Source organism: Parasteatoda tepidariorum, chromosome 5 (assembly GCF_982258835.1).
Source record: "Parasteatoda tepidariorum strain Cologne lab strain chromosome 5, Ptep-v5.0, whole genome shotgun sequence".
Classification (NCBI taxonomy): Eukaryota; Metazoa; Arthropoda; class Arachnida; order Araneae; family Theridiidae; genus Parasteatoda; species Parasteatoda tepidariorum.
The window spans coordinates 18,054,791-18,079,160 of NC_141759.1; the positions used below are offsets into that span (position 1 = coordinate 18,054,791).

General features: G+C 31.1%; 1 protein-coding gene across 1 annotated transcript in view; it reads right to left on the reverse strand.

Moving 5' to 3' along the window:
* The window catches only part of LOC147808622 (uncharacterized), a 187,540-nt gene extending 166,640 nt beyond the window's left edge, over positions 1-20,900 (reverse strand). The window contains exons 1-2 of the mRNA XM_087163474.1: positions 20,458-20,900; positions 8,460-8,675 (exon numbers count right to left, since the gene is read on the reverse strand). Coding sequence (XP_087019600.1) covers positions 8,460-8,675; positions 20,458-20,462 — 221 coding nt within the window. The 5' untranslated portion in view covers positions 20,463-20,900. The remainder of the gene's footprint in view (positions 1-8,459; positions 8,676-20,457) is intronic.
* Positions 20,901-24,370: the final 3,470 nt, after the last annotated feature.

Sequence of the window (24,370 nt, forward strand, 5' to 3'; positions counted from 1 at the left end):
AATCTGTTTTATCAAAAAGCTAGATCGTTTTATAAAATATAAATTATAGCGCTTAATAAAATATGAATAGAGTGTATTTGTAAAGTGATCCTAACAATAAAAAGGTGTTATTTTCTTTTTTATTTTCTCTACTAAAAGGAATTAATGAGTTATTTTTATTCATAATGGCTAGCCGAGGAGAAGAAGAAAATATCGAATTACACTGCTTAGGTTAATGTAATTTCGTTCTCCCACCACATTTACGCGTAATCCATCGCCAACTGCACCTGCAATCGCCACGTTTACAATCTACGGTATGTTTTGTCAATACGCGACCCCCATGGCATTCAACGTGTTAAACGAGAATTAAAATATCGACACTAGTTTAATTTTCGTTATCACTTTTCAAAATTTACAAGGCCCACCCTGAATTAATACCCTGAATTAATACAGATGTGATGCTTTTAAGTGTGGACAAAATTTAACAAATTAAGCTTACACTCAATAGTCGTTTGAGATACCATTTTAAATATTCTGACTTCCGGGTTGGCAGCTATGCAAACAGCCCTGTATTCAGATCATTTCACTTCACTAGTCAAACGGAGCCTTGATATCTGAGCTAAACATTGTCTTTGCCCATTCTTCCTGTCCATAACAGTCAACGAGGAAGATTAATTGTATAAAAATGAAAAAAAGTTTCATACAGGAGAGGAGAGGATATCGTTGTTCCTTTTGCTTGACACGTTGAATGCCGCACTAATTTTACATGGCTTTGCCAGTCTTGTAAAACGGTAAATAACAACAAACTAAATTTGCAAATATAAGACATATTTTACTAGTTTTTTTAAAAGGTTTAGCATGACACATCTCCAAAAAAGTGTTGAATTATATGAACCTACGAACTGTTTAGAAATAGTGGTGGATAAAAATCTTAATTTATTAAACTAAGAATTACAATTAATAAACTACCATTTGAAAATATCTATTAGTTGTCCGGAGCAAGTTGGCAGCTCTGTGTATAATTAATTTCTTCAAATTCGTTAATTTTAGTAACGATAATAATAACAATTTACTCGAATTATGTGTTTCTAATAATCTCGGCTTCGTCGGTCACCGGTGACACCCATGGCATTCAACTTGTTAAGGCTAAGTGTTACAATGGATTTATAAATTTGATGTCTTAACACTTTACCGACCGGCCGTCGATTAATCGACGTTTTGTTCTCAGCGCATACCGACCGGCCGTCGATTATTCGACGTTTGCTCCCCAGCGCTTACCGACCGGTCGTCGATTAATCGACGTTTTGTTCTCATCGTATACCGACCGGCCGTCGATTATTCGACGTTTGCTCCCCAGCGCTTACCGACCGGTCGTCGATTAATCGACTTTTGACCGATCTGTGGTGACTACGTTTTCCACCAATTCAGCATGCCCTGAAAAAAATTCAGCTGTCGTTTTCTCGAGTGCAGCTGGGTGCGACCAGATTTTCCTGCGAAAAGAGTCGGGATTTTTCATTGTGCAGCTGGGTGCGACTAGATTTTCCTGCGAGGAAAGTCGGGATTTTTTCATCGATATGAAGGCAGGGATGCCAACTGCTCCGCTTTCTGGAAAAGTTCTAATATAGTGGTAGCAAAATATTCTGTAAGATTAGTTAAAGAAAGATAGTTACGCCTACTTTTTAATACAGTAACCAGTATATTGATGATTTAACGTTGCATTTTATATCATATTTGTAATTTTTGATATTTAGTGGTGAAGTCCGCGCGTCAGTCTAGGCCGAAACCGAGCCGGTGTCTCGGACGATCTGCAGCTGAACGGGCGGTGAAAGGGCATAGTATGTTCGAACCGCTACCGGTCGGTAAAGTGTTAACTATGTTATCTCATTGAAAAAAGTGCGCCAAAATAGGTCTAATGTACCGAATGAACCGAAAGTCAGTTTACTTTTCAAAGCCTTATAATTTTTAAACTATTTGCAACAAAACGATGCGGTTTGTATACAAATGCCCGGAAACACGGGGGATTTTCTTTACTAATGAAAAAAAATATTTTGCTACATTTTTGACTAATGCAGGTGAATTAAGGGACATTTAAAATTATATTACTATTTATTTTAAAGTATAAAAGTGTTTTAACACCACATAGCTATTCAATGTGCTTCATGTAAATTACAATCATGCGCAAATTAAGTAGATAGGGTAATACCGCACTATCTTTGTTTTAAGGTTGTAATTTTGATATTAATTTAAAAGACGCTTCGACGCAAGCGATTTTTAAGGATTCAAGAAACTGTACAACTTAATTTTTGCATTCCTATCGTATGATTCGGGGTATTGAAAAAAAAGAGAGCCGATAACTCTGACAGGACAGAAAGTTATGACGAAGAAAAATTGGGAAAACGTTTTCATTTGGAAGATTGTAAGAAAAGCGGGAGGCCCGAAATGTTTGACGCATTGACGAATACATCACTAGGTTTACGGACGTTTCTTATCTACCTATCTCTGCGAACACACGTCAATTTGACGCATGAAGGAATACATACATATACGAATACATATTTAATAAATTCAATTTAGTAATTTTTTAACCTCCACTATTTCTAAATAATTTGTAGGATTATATAATTCGTCACTTTATATTTACTAAATTTACTTAGTGGTAATTTACTATTATTCTGCGTTTGTTCTTTCTATTATTGCTTATCGGCAACAGTTGTTAATCGCTTGTTTCATTTGAGATAACGATATCGGATAACGGATCGAAGTACTGTCGGTACATTCCAATTTATTATTGATGTGATGCTTGCATGTTTACTCAAAATTTTGTCTAAATTACGATCGCGTCAAATTGACGCATATCCGTAGAGATAGGTATACCACAAGGAGAATTTCACTATTTCAACACTTTTGGAGAAAATGGACTTCAATATATATTTACCTCGATCAATGGATAAAAGTCATTACAAGAGATAAAAATATAAATGCAAACGGGATTTGTAATTTACCTTACAAAACTCGAAATGCGTCAAAATGACGCGTCCCGTAAACCTAGAGTTAATAAGTGAATCAGTTGTGCGCATGAACTCAAATTCTTATTTCAAAGTGATTGAGAGAAATTTATCATACATACTTGAGAATTAAATCTGTAGGGGCTAACAAGTGAATAAGACAAACCAATCATATTCATAAATTAAATAAATTTTTAGACATTTATTTGTTACCACTTTCTTATTTATACTAGATTTGTATTAAATGTCTCTTTCGTAAAGAGGTTTGCGTATATATTGCATTGATCAAACTATATATAAGAAAACTGTGTGGAGGTTTTCAGTTATAGAAGGTATTGCCCATTATTACAAACACCCATAATCATTATTAAACTTCTAATATAATTCTAACTTCCTCTACAACACGCTTAAATTAAGTATAGTTAAAACAAAAGCTCAGATTAGGTTGCATACAAAAACACTTTGCTTTTAAACTTGTATTTCTGTTTAGCTTATAACTCAGTTGGTTTCCGGTCTTCGTTGCCAACGAGGAAAATGCTGTATTTGATAAGGGATGGGATTAGAGCTTTTGTTGACTGTCACTGATAAATACATTTTTCACAAAAGTTAAATGTTGATTGGTTATCATACCAGACCTGCCAACTTTTAATCCCTTCCATTATCATTTTCCCCAGTGGTATTAAAATGGACTTAAAACTTCAATATTAAGCAAACAAATACGTTGTATTTGAAAATAATTATGTTGACAACCTTAATAGTAACGCATATTAATATATAAGCTTAATTTTTGTAAGAATAGTGGTGATCAAAATCATTTAAAAATTAAATTTATTAAAAAAAAATAGTATATATTTACTACCACTTTAAATATGAAAATAAAATCTCCCGCAAAATCTGGGAGAGTTGGCAGGTATGGGTTATGTAATAAGTATCAAATATACTTATATAGGTGATTATATTTCTAAATTATTAAAACTACACCAATCAGTTTTAATACCTATACTTAGGAATTATGCGTTTTACGACCCCTCGAAAGGGATATGTACCTGAGAAAATCACTTAATATTAGTAAATTTTAACTATCAGGAATCAGTCGCGCGCAATAGCATCATGCCAAGAGATGCTATAGTTCGTTCACCAGGAGTTGGCACTTGGCCCCGCCTTCATCACGTGGTATCGGATGATACTATTTCGCTATTTTGGGGAGAAGGATGTGAACAAGGCTGCTATTTGGCGATCGTATGACAAAAATATTTATTTCGCAATTTTCATGTGCATATTTTGAACATGTGCATTTTATTTCATAAATTTGTTGATATTTCTCTCTTTTTATTGAATAGTTAGTTCTTTTTGAGATATTTTGCTGGGAAAAAGTTTTTAAATATAAATTAACTGGAATAATAGGGTATAATAGCTGATGATAAAGAGAAGTAAGTGACTGAAAAAGAATTCACTGTTTGTGTTTGGCCATCACCTTCTACATCAGAAAGCCTCCACACGGTTTCTTATAAGTAGTCTGCGCAGACTATTTAAAAAGTGAACAGTTTGAGCGCATGAAACCAAATTCTATTTTAAAATTGACTGAGAAGAATTTGTCATATATATTTGAGAATTGAATCTGTAGTGGTAGATAAGTAAATATCAACTTACTAATCATATTCTAAAATTCAACAAACTAATCATATTTAAAAATTAAACAAATTTTTAGACATATATTTGCTACCACTTTCTTATTTCTACTAGATTTTCTTTAAAGATGCTCTTTCGTAAACTGGTTTGCCTTCATAATAATCTGATCGGACTACCTATAAAATACCGCGTGGAGGCATTGCGCACATTAGAGGTTATATCGGTTTCAAGCGGGGAAATGAACTCTTCGTCCGAGGAGGTGGAGCCAAGTGCCAACTCCTGGTGAACGAACTATAAATACATTTTATCTTTATTCCATTGGTATGAATTTCAAACAAAGAGCTCTTCTTACTTCAATAATGTAAAGTCACCGAAGATTACAACATATAACATTAAGCTAAAAAAAAAGAAATTATTTTAGCTATATTAATTCAAAAACTTAGTGGAAGAACCAGATAAGTGTCATTTTCAGAATGAAAAAAGAACACATCCATCCGATTTATTTTATTATCAATTTATTAGAAGGTGGGACTAATAATTATTTGCTTTATTTTATTTACCACTGCCTAATCTATGTGAATCTATCTAGTCTATAAAAATGAATGTCTCTCAATGTGTGTGTGTCCTTTAGAGACACCTAAATCATCCAAATGAAATTGATGAAACTTAGCATACCGATAGTTTGAAGCACGAGGAAGGTCACTGTCGATATTAGAGTGTTCTACGACGAACCGTTCTAATGGGATGTGTGAAAAACGAAATTGAATTTTTCGATTCGTTAAACGTTAGTCGTCTAGCTTATAGCTCTATTTGATAAAAAAATAGTTTATTGTACGTTTTTAAATATAGAATTATTTTATATTTGCTACGTCAGATGAATTCAATAATGATGGGGTAACACACGAGGGCTACATCCCCAAATTTATGCTTTTGAAGTTGTCGGATACCACGCCTTAGTTTTTTTATTTATATTTCTTTTAAAACATTTTTCCAAAAAATTATTAATTTAAAATCAACGGTAATTGAATAGAAATTTTTTTTTCTGTATTTAAAGGCATACTTAATGTGAATGTTATATTTATTTGGTTAGGTAAAACGTAAAAAATCGCCACATTATTATTGATGTCAATAGTGCTTAATTAATTTAAATAATATATGCATATTGAAATAAAAGAAATAAGCTTTGTACTAGAAAGCAAAAGTAATGGAGTTAATCTATTTATATGTCTAAAAGAAGCGTAAGAAATCGTCATATTATCAGTGATGACAATGATGCTTAATTAATGTTGGTTATTTGTTAATTGACATTAGAAACTGATCAAAAATATAGCAAAAATATTGGAGAAAAGATACTTATTCATTTTGAATCGACATCATATTACTGACACGAATGCTTTATTAATAATGATAATATGTATTAATTGAAATAAAATAATATAAGCTATGCGCTAAAAAGCAAAGTTAAAGGAGAAAAGGTTAATTAAAATTTTGCATAGGAAAACCGTAGAAAATCACCATTCACAGATGACGCTTAATTCATATGTATCCCTAAGGGTAATATGTACTACTGGTAATATACTAATTGGTGCAGTTTTGATAAGAATTCTACAATGGGTTTTCTGTGGTTTCAGAAAATATTTTTCCTGTGGTAACAAAGATAGTTTATTATTATTTTAATGAATGAGAACAAAAGAACTTAGTTCTTCCTCTTCTGAATATTTTAATAGTAAATTAAAGGTTAGATAGAGAAATGGCCATTCTCCAAAATCCCTATAGAGTTCTAATAAGAATTCAAATTTTTTTTAAAAATTTCGGCTTTAGTTGGTTGTCACTGATAAATATATTTTTCACAAAACTTAAATGTTAAAGGGTTATGTAATAAGTACCAAATATGCTAGTATAGATATAAAATATTATAATCATACATTTGGTTATGATTAAAACAGAACCAATACTAAGTCGTTTAAATACCGATACTTTAGAACGGCCCCTCGAAAAGGATTTGTACCGGAGAAAATTATTTGATAACTAGGAGGCTCCGCCCCCTGCTCGCTAAAGCTCGCCAACCCCCGAGAATTGCTACGCAATCCTATGTGGTTCACGCCGTGAACCATGGCTCGCTGCGCTCGCTCGCCAATGAACACAATGCTCTAGCACAAAGACATAATATATTATCATCAAAGACATAGTATTTTATCATCAAAGACATAGTATTGTACTTATGTAGAAGAATTCTACCAATGTTCTTATTGGCTTTTAAAAAAGTATATTAGCTATTTAGATTGTACATGGTGAAAAAATCAAAACATTAGCTAAATAAGAAACATATTAGCAAAATAAATTATCAAATATTGCTTCACTAATATTCTGCAGTTTAAAGCGTGAAAATTCAATGCATAAATAAACGCGAAATATAAAAAAATTCAATGCATTCAATACAAACACTTAAACGTTTTTTAGACGTTTAGGTAGCTCCCAGTAGAAAAATATCAATTCAACAGCGGCCTTTTAAAGCATTCTCACTTCAATTAATTAATTAATTCCTAATTGAGTTTAAATTAAATATTGTCATGTTTTTAGTGCATGAATCTGAATTGAACAACCTGATAATGCTCACTCTGGTTATTGTTATCTGGTTGCTCACTACGTGCTCTTGCGCGCCGAATCCAATCAATTAAAAATGAAAACTGTTGCCAGCGCGAGAAAAGAAATATCATCGGTTTTATTGATACATACATACATACGTACGTATTAGCGTTTTATATAATATAGATAGATGGTAAATTTCGGCTATTGTGGTTTAGCCGCGAGTAATAGTATCATGCCAAATGATGCTAAATACATTTTCTTTTTATTCTAATGGAATGAACTACAAAAAACAAGTTTTACTTACCGTAAAGCCACCGTTAATGGCAACAGATAATTATTAATTAAAAAAAAATTATTTTAGCCATATTAATTGCAAAAACTATTCTACTTTATAAAGAGTCTGTCTTAGAAGTAGTTGACGGAATATAATTCCCATTACAGCTTAAAGTATTGAAACAAACAGTCAAAATATTTGAATAACAAGATTTAAAAATCCAAATTTTTTTAACATATTTTCCTTATTCAAGAATATTTCATAAATAGTTAAGACTTCAAAAAACGAAAATAAAATTCATTTGAATTTTGTAATATAAAATCCATATATTTTTAAGAAGCAAGGAAGTTAAATAATCTGTTTTTATTTTAACTCTAAAAATATCTGAAAATTTTGCCCTATGAATCCTATGTAACTGGTTTAGTCCTATGTAATTATATAGTAATTCTATATTTGCAATATATATATAGTAATTCTATATTTGGAATATGTATATAGTAATTCTATTATATCTTGTAGTTATTTAGTAATTCTAAGTATCTCTGGCTAGGTCCTATGTAGTTATATAGCAATCCCATGTAACTGTATGTGGTCCTGTTTCGTTACATGGGAAGTACCTTTGCCTAGAATATGTAGAAAATAGTAAAAACAAAAATTTTCATCGTATTACAACCTTCGTATTAACCACCAAATAAAAATCAAATAAAAATAATTTACAGAAAATAATAATAACTATTTAAAAAATCAATCATATTGTATAAGTGAATTATATATATTTAATTGTTTTCTTTTTAAAATTGCACATTCTCTTATAACAAATTGCGATTTTTTATTAATTTTTCCGATTTTCAAATAACACCAAATTATGATAATGATACAGGCATTGCTTATTTTAATCTCTAAAAATAACTTACAAATCAAGAGGGAAAAAAAAAGTATTATGTTAGAAGGAAACTTTTTTTAAAGAAAAAGAACAAACTTACTTTTTCTTGTAGCAAAGGATGCAAATCCAATCTCTCTGTCCCACGAAATGTCGACAGGACTTGCAAACTCTTTTTCGACAGCTTTCGCAGTTGGATCCCCTCCTCAAGATGCGCCCCAACCTAGTCCAACAACCGGAGCAATAGCGGGTCAAATCAAAACCGTACCCGCCGTCCAGTCCACGCTTTAAACTTTGTAACTCCACTTTCAAATGATTACTATAAGAAAAAAAAAATTCCTATATCACGTGACTAAATATCAATACGCGATACTCATTAAGAGAGCAGACGATTAATTTTGGTGTTCTATGCCGATCGTTCATGTGAAACTGAATTAAAGTGAAGGCATCGTTTTCTGTTCTGGAAATCGGTTTCTTGTGTTTGTTTAGTAGCTTATATAAATTTGAGAGTTCGATTCTCCTACTTTCTGCTCCTTACCTGATTGTGTTTTGAGTTCAGTGAAGCGCGAGAGTTAAGATTCACGAACTTTACTAAGGTCAGATCAAGATGTCGCCTGCGCTTAGCTAACCGAGAGTTGGAATCGAAATCCCATCGTTTCATATCGTATCGTTTGTGGTTACCGATTACGTTAAACACAATGATCTCAATACCTTCTGTGAGATACCATCAGCATTTTTTTTATGATGGAATGATTACCATGAGAAGACACTAATAAAGGCCAGGATATCCGTTTAAAGTGTGGTAACTTGGCATTGATTTGTAAGTGAATGACAAGAAGTCGTAAAAATTATCTTTAGATCGTTACGTGATGTAGAAAACACAGAAAGACATACTGACGCTATACGTGTCTCAGACATATGTATAAAAGCATAATGAAGATAACTATTATTAAGAATGTTCTAAACCACAGTGTGGATTAATATAATATTACCGATAAAGCAACAACAAATCGAGATAAAGGAGTGAACTCATGTTCTTATATATATTATAATAATATATTATATTTAACATTAAATATATTATATTAGGGAAAAAACATTGTATTTAGAATTTTAGCAATTTTTGGTTACTAAGCACCAATATCCTTTTCTGCGTTAAATTGAAAATCTTCTAAATACAGGGTAGCAACCAGCAAGTGTCAGAAAAAATATATAAAAGGGACACTGGAGTCAAATCTACGTCAAAGGGTTACTCCGAAATTTCCTGATCGAAGGAATGATTTTTTATTAATATAAGCATTCATTGACTTAAAAAGATATAACCCAGATCTCAAATATTTCTGAAAGTTTAACTTCACTAAAATTTTGCAGCTCTTTAAGACCCTGCGATCAATATATTAGAAAACATTTGGTTATCACTTAATTATCACTTAACTTCTTTCTGAATGCCTTAAAAAAGCGATTATCAATTTAAAAATGCAATTGGCTTTACTCTCGTTTACTGAAATTTTTAATTGCAACGAAAAAGGTTAAGAAAGATTTAAAATTCGATTTAAGTAACCTTTTGGGCAGTTTTATGACACATAATTGACGTATTACTTGAGTTTTATAGATTTTATTTCATGTGCAAAATGTGAAGAAATACACTACAAAAATATTTTACAATCGTAAATAAGGTAAAAATTGTGATTTATAATTATTTATGCAATATTAGAAAATAATTAAAAAATTGTTTTATTAAGTTTAGCCATTGGGAATTTATATTAAAAAATTGTTTTATTAAGTTTCACCATTGGAAATTTATATTAAAAAATTGTTTTATTAAGTTTAACCATTGGAAAGTTATACTAAAAAATTGTTTTAAGTTTAACCATTGGAAATTTATACTAAAAATTTGTGTTTTGAGTTTAACCATTGGAAATTTATATTAAAAAATTTGTTTATTTATAAAATTGCTTTCTTCTAAATTTCTACATAACACATTTCTACATAAAAAATCGTATTTTATACAATTATTTAATGCTGGGGTCTCAGTATGAAAAATACTTTAAATTACGAAATATTGTTCTCCATCTTGTTCTATAAACAATAGTTCTCTGTGTGTTTCGATAATTGATTTTTAATCTACTTTAATTTTTAGATCCTTTGCTCCGATAAATTCCCTCTGCTTCACTATGCCCCGTGAATGAAATAAGTAAACAATAAAAAAAGGATTAAGAGAAAAACACTATTGTGAATTTTCTTGAAGATATAACATGCATATTAACGAACATTTTTTTATAAGTATGAGCTGCAGCTCACATTAGTGATAAAGTCAACATTCACAATCATTGTTAAAAAAGTTAATTAAGTTAACATTCATCGACGTGTAAGAGTATGTTATTAGGGTTACCACGGGCTACTAAAAATGCAAAAAGTGCACATAAAAATTCGAAATTTTATATATACGAATTAAAACTAGTAGCTTTAAATTTAATTTTTTTTTTCAGTTTAGTCTTGAAAAAGATATAAAAGTTGAAATCATAATACTATAATCTATCTAGCACTGAAAATATTTTTAGGTCAGAACTGCGGTCGTTGCGATCAGCAAGCAGAATTCTTATCAACCTGCCACAGCTAGGATTCGAGCCGAGGTTATCACATTGGGAGGCGAATTCTTCATTCCTTGAGTCACCGTTGCTTCACCCCTATTAAGTCTTTCTTGGCTGCTTGCCAGTTTTTCATATTATACGTGGGCAATCAGAAAATTGTGGACAACTACAAAGCTTTTTGCAAACTATTTAAAAGAGTGCTAAATAAACAAAAAAAAAAGTTTTCCGAATCATTGTAATTTTGCCAGCTTTATAAAAGTCTCACCAGGAGATAATTATAAGAAAGTGACGTTTCATATGAACTTTTAAGCTATTTACACGTAGTAGTTGAAAAAATTACTTTAAATTTACTAAACAAAGAATCATACATCAAATCATACCTATTACTAGAAGGAATTTTCCCACAAGCGTAGAAAGTTGGTAATTCCGCATACATTTATTTATATTTGAATAATTTTAAAACATAATTGTTTTTATAAATTTTAAAAATTTAGGAAAAGTTCTGAATCAAAGCAGAACTTCTAAATATACGATACTTATGCGACAGCATTTTTATCAAAATTAATCCATAATGAGGAAACTGGACCTGCCAACTTTTCAGGGTTTACGGGATTTTTTTCCCCTCGATTATTTAAAGTTTCAGCGAATTTTATGGTTTAACATTTGGGATTAAATTGATATTGGCTATTTAATTTTTTTAATTGCAACAAGTTACTTTTGCACCTTTTTCTTTGTAGAAAATAGGATAAAAACAAAAATATAGCAAAACACTTAGAAATTAAACAATAGATATTTAATTTATAAAACTCAGCCTAAGATGACACAAAAAGTGCACTTTTTCCATTGACAAAATTCTCTTTTAAAAAAACTGGCAAACGTAAAAATTACTCGAAGTACTACTTCATTTTCACAAACTAATTGAAATAACCTCGATAATATTTATTATTATCACGTAAAATAACTTCACTTCCTGATTTTAACAATTGAATTTGCTATGCAAGAAAAAAGACAAATTTTATTTTTATCGGTTATGAACACGTGGTTTACGTCACGCGTAGCTGTTGAGAAAATGCTTTTACAAATTATACTTTTGCACGCAAAATGTACGACGCATCTAGAAGAATGAACTGAAGAAGAAATATAAGCTGGAAGGCTAGTTCATGACCACTGAAGTTCTTAAGGTCATTAGAATATCAATCCATCAAAGATTACCGAATATTCTAAGGAATTAATCATCGTTGAAAGTAGCACAAAATTATTTCAAAAATTTTGTTTTGAAGAAATTTCTCTTTCTTCACTGTATTTTAATAAAGTATTTATCATCTGCTTGTTTGCTTGAATTATGAATTCAACTGAGTAAAGGTTAATAACTGAATAAAGGCTGAATAACATATTAATTTTCCGTTTCTACGGAAACGCTATTGCAATATCACATTTATGTTTAAAACTAAAACTATCAGAAGCAAAAATATTTTCTGAAACTAAATATATATTATTCGACTATTTCGAATAAAGAACAGAACTTCTTGCCTACTAATGCACATACAGATGGGCAACAAAATATATGAACACTTCTATATCTACTAACCCTATGTAAACAATCTTTTAGCAGCAAATGTTTTGAAAGGTCTGGCAAAACTGTTAGCGCAATGTAAGACATCATGCTTGAATTTTTTGGAATTGTCATTTTTACCTATGTATTTTAACCAAGTAGCATCTTTTGTACCAAGTAACATATATTTTTTGAATTATAATTTTTTATTATCCTGTTCGTCATATAATTAGTATTTAATGAATATGTTTCGATTATATCCTAAGTTTATTTAAATAAAATGAAAGTGCTTTTAAAACTCAACAAATTTGTAATTAATGTATATAAAAAATAAAAACTTATTAAATTTCTTGAATATGTTAAGCCTGAATTAAAATTATGATGAGCTTCACTCCTTGGTTAATTTGTAGTAATAAAATAATTTAAGCCATCGTAGTAGGCAACATTAGATATTTTAGCTATAATATAGTTATTGAATATAATAAAACCTCCAGAAGAGACCACCTCTGTGTAGCGACCACCCCTAATTACGACCACTTTTGGGAGGTAGGGAATTTTTCCGTAGACTTTGTGATGATGAAAACATTTAGGACAGACCATCAAAAACACTCCCAGGGACCGGGATAACCTCTGTACCAAATATGGAAACACGAAAAATTATGAAAAGAAAAATGCTACTTTAAATGTCTATTTTCTCATAATTTTCAGTTGAAATTATATGAAAATCATTCAAGTTGTTTATCAATAATTTTGATTAGCTAAATTTTTTTTTGAAAAAAAATGTACACCCAGAGATTACTTATTAGCATGTCGTTTATTGAACTACAAATTTTTCGTTTATTCTGATAATGAGAGAGAATTATTTCTCGGCATATACACACAAAATGGTATTAGAGGATAATTTAAAAAATTTTAAAGATCAAATTCAGTTATTACATAATAATGTTAAAAATTTTAATAAATTATTGCGGTGCTGAATGAGTGCTCTTTCAAAACTTATAGTGCTCTTCTCTAAGAGGCAGTCTCCTGCCCTTTTTTATTTCTGGAGAGAACTCTGAAAATTGTATAAAAAAATTGAATAGTGGAAAAAAAAAATCTCGAATATTAATTGCGTTTTCGATCATTATCAATGCCTCCACAAGGTTTCTTCTAGATCAGGGGTTTCCAACTTACATGAGGCAGCGGGCCACAATTAAAAACACAAATCAAATGGCGGGCCACAACTTTATCAAAATTTTATGAAGGACTTTTTTATGTTTGAAAGAACATTAAATAAGTTGTACAAAACAAAAGCATTGAATTACAAATTAAAATAAGAAGTAGATTTTTAAAAATATTTAATTGTTATTAATAATATTTTTAAGAATATTAAATAAATAATAAAAATTCGGGTTACAATAACTTTAATGTGCACCTAACAAATAATGTACAACAGATATCTAATTGTAAAGATATAAAACTTTAAAGAGGTTGGTATTAAAACTTACATAGTAGCACAGAAAATATTCAATGAGAAAATTGAGATTTGTCTGCTACAACCACCAGAGAATAGATATTTACATTTAAAATTTACAAATGTGTGTGTAAATATTTTCGTCCAAAATGAGTGAGTGGTTTCAAAAACTTAAATCGGATAATTTTTTCGAGAAAATTTCTGATACGCGCATGCTAAATTATATTCACAAAATACAAAAAAATGAAATAAAAAAGAGCTACATACACGATTATTTTTGCATTTGAATAAATATTTTCCTGGGTGCAAAATCTGAGAAATAAATTTTTTTGCACCGTTGTTATGCTAAATTTCACAGATACGAAGAAATTAGGTTTTTATTTACGAGAAAAGTATTTTAAACCCATATTGATTCTTTACGGAAATTATCCGCAAAAAAATGACAACTAATATAGTTTAGTTTGCGGGCCACAAAAAAAAAAAAAGGCTTCGAGGGCCGGATGCGGCCCCCGGGCCGCCAGTTGGAAACCCCTGTTCTAGATTCTTCAATCAGACTACTATGTAGGCAAACTAAATACTGAAAGAGCCATTTAATAGAAAATCTAAGTAAAAATAAGAAAGTAGTAGCAAATGCATGTTTAAAAATTTGCTTAATTTATGAATATTTAACGTTTGTCCTATTTACTTGTCAACCACTACAGCAGTGGCGTAGCGAGCTTAACTCGCGCCCGGGGCACAATACCCTTTTAGCGCCCCCCCCCCATTCGAAAACTATATAATACTAAATTATTAAATGTAAAATATACTCGCAAATAAATAAACAAAGTAAAATAAATAAAGTCATAGACTCAAGCTAGGCTTCAAATTTGAGACAAAAAATGTAGTTGAGAGAACAAGACTAGATTTTGAAATGTATATGATCATCTAGAATTAGTTCAAAAGATATCTATTATTTATTTTACATATTTATAAAGAAATATTTTAGAAACACGCAGTTTTAAAACAATAAAAAAGTAAATATTTATTATCTCTAAGGTGTTACATATATTTAATAATCATATGATTATAATACATTTATAAAACTAATTACTATGTCTAAATTTTCCGTGTTCTTGATGAAGCAAATGTATCAATAATATCATGAAAATTGATCATTTAAAATTTTTCTCCTTCCACACTTAAAAATACTAGGTCACTTAGGCGATCTGTCAAAATTAATTTTAATTTGCTGAATGAACGTTCGCAGCTAGCAATTGATACTGAGATAGTCAGGAGTATTTGAAATGCCGCTCTCAGATTTGGAAAAACATCTTCTCCATTCGAGATTGATTATAAAAGTAAGAAATTCTAATGGAGTTTTAGGTTTAATTTCTTTTCTACTGCGGAGTAATATTTTGCTGTCATATATTTTGATAAAAAGTTCTATTACATTGAAATCTGTATTATAAAATTCACCCGGATTTTTACAATATTTTTTCAATGTCGTTATCAACATTATCCTTGTTTAATAAATTTTCAACGTCTAGTAGAAATCCAAATTTGAAATTAAAGTCACTTAATCGTTTACACATTTCTTGTTGGAGACGATCAAAAGTGCTTTCCATAGCGCGGGGAAATTTCACTTTCTGCTGAATGACCACCATAGCCAATTCTCCATCCACGTATTGTTGTATCCATATCCCATTTTTCACAAAGAGACTCTGCATTTTCTATTGCCTCTTTACAGAGCTCGTCTCAAATTTCGGCTAGTTCAGTCGCTAATGATTCAAGATCATGGAACACTTCTCTAAAATTCATTCTAGGATCTTGTAATCTGAGCTGCACACGATCAATCCTTCTTAAGATTTCGTACCAGAAATGAACTAAAGTTATAAAACTAAAGGTTAGTATATTTTGCAACAGAATTGTAACTTCACTTCTGTTGTCACTTGTAGTGGTAGTGTGCTCTGCTAATGTTTCTATTAGTTCTTTTATATTCTATAGCCCATAGATGATAACGATAACCGCTTCTATCTTGGCGCTCCATCGCGTTACAGATGTGTGACCTGCCATCACGGCAGCATTATCGCAACATTGTGATCTGCAGTTTGTTAATGAAATTTCATCGTAATTTAATTTCTCTAAAATTGTATTTTCGATCGAGGCTGCATCTTTAGCATGTATTTCAATAAAACTCAAAAAAGATTCTTTGATGGAAACTTTTTTATTGATAAAATCAGCATCTACATACCTAGCGACTTGGGACATTTGTTCTCGATGAGAGATATCAGGAGTTGAATTAAACAAAAGTCCATAATATTTATTTCTTTTGATATCGTTTATTAGTTAATTTTGAACTGTAGATGCCAGAAGATGATGTTGTTGTTGTAGTTCATTTACGTCGCACTAGAGCTGCACAATGGGCTATTGGCGACGGTCTGGGAAACATCCCTGAGGATGATCCGAAGACATGCCATCACAATTTTGATCCTCTGCGGAGGGGATGGCACCCCCGCTTCGGTAGCCCAACGACCTGCACGCGAAGTAGAGCACTTTACGGTAGCACAGTTTAACGAGGACCAATACCATACACCCTCGGTCCCTGCGCAGACTGATCCAAGTGGGTCACCCACCCGCACACTGGCCGCAGCTAGTGATGCTTGACTTCGGTGATCTGCTGAGAACCGTGTCTTAACGATCAGTTCACTGCGGGACGCCAGAAGATGAATGAATTCATTTGTGGTGACAAATATGAGAACAACAAATTTTCCTGTTAACAAATTTCTTCATACTCTATTCACTTAATAATAGAATCGTCGAATAAATGTAGTAAGTAATCTTATTTGATTTATTACTTACCAAGAATGCCTTGAACTTGAAAGGTAATAACGTAGTGAAATATACAATATAATTTATGCTGACATTAAACTTATATACAACATTTAATAACATTTCATTTTTATTCTAAGCAGAGCGCGATGAAAAGGACGTGAATTAAATATTGAAATATATTTAATATGAATATGAATTTAATATAATATTTAATATGAATTAAATATTATGAATAATATTTATGAATTAACATTTATAATATTATACTGGCACTAATTTAAAATATATTTTCCAGAAATCAATTATAATAAAAAAAAATTATCCAGCAATTTTTTTGTTTTGCGGACCATTTGGCGCCCCTTTGTGAGTAGCGCCCGGGGCATGATGCCCCCCCTTGCCCACCCCTCGCTACGCCACTGCACTACAGATTCAATTTTCAAAAAAATATGATAAAAATATATGATAAATATGCCTTAAATATATCTAATATATCTTAATTACTATTATAATGGAAATTGGGTTCATGCGCGCACCTGGTTCGCTTTTTAAGCAGTCTGCGCAGATTACTTACAAAAAACCGTGTGGAGGCTTTCTGATATAGGAGGTGATGTCATCTTTTAATATTCTTTTGTTAAGATAATATCTTTCTGCGAAAACTTTTTTTACCAAACCTCTAAGCATTTAAATAGTATCTTAAAAAAAGAGGGAGGGAGAGATTTTTAAGCATTGACTTGAATTTTTTTTTTACACCCGTTATTGGATTATTGACCTAAATACTAAATTGTAAATAGAATTTAAATTAAAGAATTGTAAATTATAAAATTTGATAACACTAAAGAAGTATAAACCATAAATATTTTTAAGTTATAATGCTATGAATTTTTAAATTTAATGAAATTAATTTTAAAAACTAATTTTATGATTAATTAAATTCATAAAATTAACTACATTTAGGAAATAAATATATTAACCTGTTAGTGCCCAGCGTCATATTTATAGGACAGTTTCCTTTTTAAAAACATATATTGTGGTAGGACAATTGTTTCAATTTTGTCTTTTATCTAGGAGAATTAAAAGTTTTCCTTCCACCATAATTTATAAGTGATTTAAGTTTCTATCACTAGATGTATAACTATAAGGTGCAGGGACATTTCAAAATGAAATGATAATAAATAGTTGACATTACCCATTTAGTTGAATAACATATTATGCCACGTTTTTCATAAAACCACTTTTTGCACCATTTCAATATAAAAAGTCGGGATAAAAGGAGTTAAACCAACGCCTCCACACGGTTTTTTATAGGTAGTCCGATCAGACCATTGTGAAGGATATCCACTTTCCGAACGAGTCATTTAATACAGAATATAGTTAAAATAAGAAAGTGGTAGCAAATATATGACTGAAAATTTATTTTATGTATGAATATTACTGGTTTGCCTTATTCACTTGTCAACCACTACAGATTCAATTCTCAAATATATAAGATAAATTTCTCTCAATTACTTTTATAAAAGATTTTGGGTTCATGCGCACAACTGGTTCACTTTTTAAACAGTCTGCGCGGACTACTTATGAAAGACCGTGTGGAGGCTTCTTGATGTAGGAGGTGATGGTTAAACTTTGTTAATCTTTCTTATTCCACTGAAACATCGAAAGTCACCACTCTGAACTTAATATTTTTTTTAATATAACCAGTGGTCAGAGGATAATCAAATCAAGTAGTGAAACTAGAATTCTCGTCTTTTTTTAAAAAAAAGTAGTGGTTTGCAGCGATTTCTGACAACTACTTTTAACATTAGTTTAGTAAAGAAACACGACTCTAACCTGATTAATTTTATGAATTTGATGGGTACAAATCTTAGTAATGGTGGGTAGTCAATGGATGCGATGAAAATATCTAACTGTGACTGCAGCTGAGCGTTAACAGAAATTACGTATTTAGAATTACGTGTAACTAATATTTAAACTATCCAATAAGAAAACAGATAATTAATCACTTTGGTCACGCTTTCACATGTGAATGTTCACTCGTGAAACATTGATGTTATTTCAAAGGAATCCAACGCATACCTGCCAACTTTTACACATTTGGCGTAAAATTTTATTTTTATATTTAAAGTGGTAGTAATGTATATACCTTGGCGAACCTTGGCTTAGGTATTCTTTGGCCAAGGTATATACTATAGTTTCTTTAATAAATTTAATTTCTAAATGATTTTGATCACCACTATTCTTAAAAAAATTAAGCATATATATTAATATGTGTTACTATCATGGTTATCAGATCCCCTTCATGCTGACTTACACCCAAGACATCCACAGCCCACCTGTGGTTTTACTTTCTAATAACAGTACACTAGGCGCCCACGGGCACTATCTCAGTTGAAGGAGTGGAGTGTCCGCTTCGCGGACAGGTACTCCGTGACAGAAATTAGTCTAAGTCTAAGTCATGGTTATCAGCTTATGCTTTTTCAAAATCAACGTATTTTAAAGCTTAAAATTGGAATTTTAATTCCACTTTTCTACCACTGGGAAATATCGGCAACGTATTTTCGACGTACTTAAATTTTTTAGAGTAAATAAAAGAGAATTCAAAATTTTCAAGTATTTGATAATTTCGCATTTCTTAAATTAAATATTCTCTATCGAGAAAGGCATTAAAAAATGAAGGTTTTATGAGTAAATTTGAGGGAAAAAAAATGTTTTGGAATAACAAACTGACTCATATAAACATAAATAAGTATTTCTCAATTATTCTCTTACATTTAATGTAAGTTCGGTTCCTTCAAACAGTGAAGTAATTACTACAATTTTAAAGTAGTTTGTAGTCATTACATTTTGAAAAAAAAAATAGTTGTAGTTAACTACATTTGTAACAAAGTAGTTGTACTCAGCTACAAAAATAATGTAGCTTTTCCGACCACTGATCATAACAATTAGTAACCACATTGTTCTATGAATTTTACAAATTATGTAAAATTATTTTACTGTGTACATTAATTGATTTGGTGTTTACATTAGTTCAAACAGCACATTACTGTACTCGAAATGCAATTGGTTGTACTCAATTATTTTATGTTATTTTTTCTCATTAATAAATACTCCTAAAAATGTAAATTACCTAATACGCCCACAAAGCTCATTAGTTGAGCTCATTGAGACCTTTATTGAAAAAAATGAAAAATTCACACTTCTACATATTATTTAAAATATACTATCCAAAAATTGAGGTTTCAAGCATACTACTGAAAAAATATTATTGAAAAATTAAGAATTCTATAATGGAAAAAATGCTATCGAAAGATTGAGGCTTCTATTTAGTACTGAAAAAAATATTATTGAAAAATTGAGACCTTTATGTACTATTGAACACATTAGTGGAAAATTAAGACTTCTATATACTATTGAAAATATATTATCAAAAAATTGAGACTTCTATATACAACTGAAAAAATATTATTGAACAATTGAGAGACTTCTATAATATATACTTCTAAAAAAATATCATTGAAAAGTTAAGACTAAACATTGTTTTCTATGATAGAGAAAAGAGCTATGAAGAAAGGGGAATTTTGTAATGTTTACAGATCCAAAATTGACCTTGATTCTTCAGACGAAAGCATCAGCTGGACATATAAAACATAACTAACCAAGGTCACGAAAAGACAGTAATTCCATTAATTCCACTTACCTCATTATTTCTTTTATTTTATCCAATCATATCTTCGAAACTTCGATTTTATTTCAATATTTTCGAACACACGTCGTTTCATTGATGAAACGCAGACGATAATATAAAAGTTATTTTTTTTATTCTCAAACAGTTTTAACAAAGTTCTGGGTGGCATCGGAAAATCGCATCCTACGTTCGAGTACACACAAACAAATAGTATCCTCTGACTCACAGTGAAAGTAATAATAATCAGGTATCCTTTTTCTTCTTTTCTGGGACAGAGGTTCGGTTAGCGAGGAACTCCCCTTCTTTATTATCCGTTATGATGAAAGTTGTTCTTTTCGGTGATTGCTAATTGTATTCGGAAATTATGACGTTGAAAACTATTCGAAACCAATAAAACGCAAACGACGTCAGTTTTTCGTTTCGTTCTTTACTTTGCAGCTGTCTAAATGAGCAGACGATCAGCTGCACTTGTGTGGTGAAAATTCACATAAATACAGCAATAAAAGAAAGAACAAAATTAATTTGTGTTTGCATTAAGAAATTGCATTTTTCGAACTGATACTGTAATAATCGGTTTAGAGACATGTTCAATTTACACAGTGACTTAAGAAACTGATTTTAACCGGAAAAATTAAAGGTCAAGTTCGAGAATTGTTTTTATTACGTTTGATTTCAGGTGAGAGTAATAATAAATATCCAGGTGAATTTTTTTAAAAGAAAAATAAGTAAAAGTTTTTAGTACGGCAAGGATGTAAAAAATCCTGCTGTAAAATCATGTAGTATATTTCAGTTATTTCTGGTATATTTGACTTTTGTTGGAAGTAAAAATAAATATCAAGCAGACTTTTCTTAGTAAAAAAATAATAGCTTCTTATATAACATTGTTGCAAAAAATTGTTTCGAAAAATAAAGACATAGCTTCTCTTCTCTTATTTTTAGTATACTTGACTTCTATTGGAAGTAATAATAAATATCAAGTTGAATTTTCTGAGTAAAAAAATATGATAGTTTCTAACATAATATTGTAGCGAAAAGTGCTTTTGTAAAAAACGTTGTATCATACTTGTGCTACTTTAACATGCTTAACTTCTATATGAAGTAATAATAAATAACATTATTTAATGTGGTAATTAATTCATAATTAAATCAGCAATAGTTTTTTTTAAAATTTTGTTATCACTTAAAGACAATGTTACTTATATTTTCGACAATTTATGCTTATCTTTTCATTTATTACATATTATACGGACAAAATATTTTTTAAATCAAATATAAAAATATATAAAAAAAAGTTCAGCTACCACTTTAATATTTAGGAAAAAAACTTCTGGTGATCAAAAATAGGAATAATGGCAGTTTAGAATTATCAAGGTGATTTCTTAAGAAAAAGTATTTAACCGTTTACCTGCAGATTCTTATTCTGCATAAATGTGAAAAAGTACTTTTATGAAAAATATGGCACCAGGTTTTTTTAGAAAGTAATTGAGAATTTTCTTCATATAGCTACTAATTTTGTTAAAAATGTTTAACTACACTCTCGAATAAAAAAATCGACGCACCAAGAAGCAATCATCCGATCGCTTTGAAATTTTGTATGCATGAATGTTTTGAACAGATATGGCTGGAATGATGCAGACTGGGGACATACAGTCTTTAGCGACGAATCCCGCTTCCAACTGTGTCCTGACGATCATCGAAGACGTGTTTGGAGACGCACAGGGCAGAGGGGGGATCCTGCCTTCACTATTGCACGTCACACCGGCCCTCAACAAGGCTTTATGGTCTGGCGTGCCATTTCCTTTGACAGCCGGACCCCTTTGGTCGTCATTAGAGGTACACTTACTGCACAGCAGTACGTTGACGACATCCTAAGACCTGTTTTGCTACCGTTCCTTTTGCAGCGCCGTGGGCTGGTTTTTCAGCAGGACAATGCCAGACCACATACGGCACGTGTTGCTATGGACTGTCTGCAAGCTTGTCAAACTCTTCCTTGGCCTACCAGATCACCAGATCTCTCTCCCATCGAGCATGTCTGGGATATGATGGGAAGGCGATTGCATCTGGCACGGAATGTTGATGACCTCGTTCGACAATTGGATCGAATTTGGCAGGACATACCGCAAGAGACCATCCTGGAGCTTTATCGGTCTATGCCACGCCGTGTGGCAGCTTGTATCCAGGCTAGAGACGGGTCAACACCTTATTGAACTTGTTACTGTAACTCTGCAATAAATTATTCAATTGCTTTGAAATTTTAATCATTTACTATTCTGTACATTGTCTTCCTATCCACCAATTTTCGTTTCAATCGAACAACTCCTTCTTGGTGCGTCGATTTTTTTGTTATAGAGTATATTTGATTTCAAATCAAGATATATGCCACAAGCAATTTTATATAGATAATATAATGCTTGCAGGAAACTTTTCTAAAATATTTCTTTCAGCTATTCGAGATTAAAAAGTGGTAAGTGAGATTTCATAAAAGCTGGAGCAAACTTATCTCTACAGCTACAACTTCAATTAAAAAAAAAAAAAAAAATGTGACGAGCGATTGTAGTATTGCATACCCATACCTGCCAACTCTTCCGGATTTTCCGGAAGATTTTATTTTCATATTTAAAGTGGTAGTAATTATATACTATTTTTTCTTTTATAATTTAAATTTTTGAATGTTATTGATCACCACTATTCTAACAAAAATTAAGCACATATATTAATATGCGTTACTGTCATGGTTGTCAACTTAAGTTTTCTCAAATACAACGTATTAGTTTGCTTAAAATTGAAGTTTTAATTCCATTGTAATACCACTGGGAAAAATAATAATGGACGGGATTAAAAGTTGGCAGGTATGCATACCTGCCAACTTTTAATCCCTTCCAGTATGATTTTTTCCAGTGGTAGCAAAATGGAATTAAATTTTCAATTGCAAGCAAAAAAATATGTTGTATTTGAAAAACCTTTGGCTGACGACCATGATTGTAATGCATATTAATATATATGCAAAATTTTTTTAAGAATACTGGTCAGTGTTGCCAGATTGGGCTACAAGTAGCGGATTGGGCTACTTTTAAAAGTCCTCTCTACTGAAAATCAAATTTGGGCTACCCGCTACTTTTTGGGCTACTCATTATTTTTCAAACGCTACAAATCTTTAAAATGCGCTGCTTTTTTTTTTCTTCTTACAGAAATACTTTTCTAAAAAATTTTCCTTTCCCATTATAATATTATTCTGAAAAGTCTGCAGTTTCTTTATCTTTATAAAAAATAAATTTTTTTTTCTTCCTGAAAACGCATCAGCTTTAGTTTTGGATTCTTTATTTTATTTTATCTTATTTTTTTTTTTTTTGTTCTCCATATCTATGCTTCAAATCATAGGCTCGTGAAATAGCAAAGATATATGGAAAAATGCACGGCGAGTATGATGGAAAAAAAGCTTTAACTCCAACCATTATTAACCCTTTGACGGTCAGGGAAATGAGCAGTTTTCGTTTCATTAATTCGCGCAGTATTACGAGCTAACAGTAGTCGAAAGTGGCAGCTATTTTTCACAGCTGTTCTACCGAAAATGTCACCCTTCTCTGGCGATGCCAACTGCTCCGCTTTCTGGAATTGTAATAATTTCGCTGGAGAAGGACAGCTACGCCTACTATTTAATAGAGTGACCAGTAGATTGCTGCTTTAACGTTGCATTTTATATGCTACTTATAGTTTTTGATGTTTAGTGGTGAGAAAATTACTTAAAAGGAAAAATACTAAACTGAAAGTAACTTGACTTTCGCTATCACTAGGAAATACTATTTTACAAAGCGGAGCAAGTTGGCTTCTCTGGATGCGGTAGATAGCTCGCCTCACGCGTTAAAAAATTTCTTAAAGTGTTCGTAGTACATAAATAACAGTTTTTACGTACTTTTCGTTTTTAACA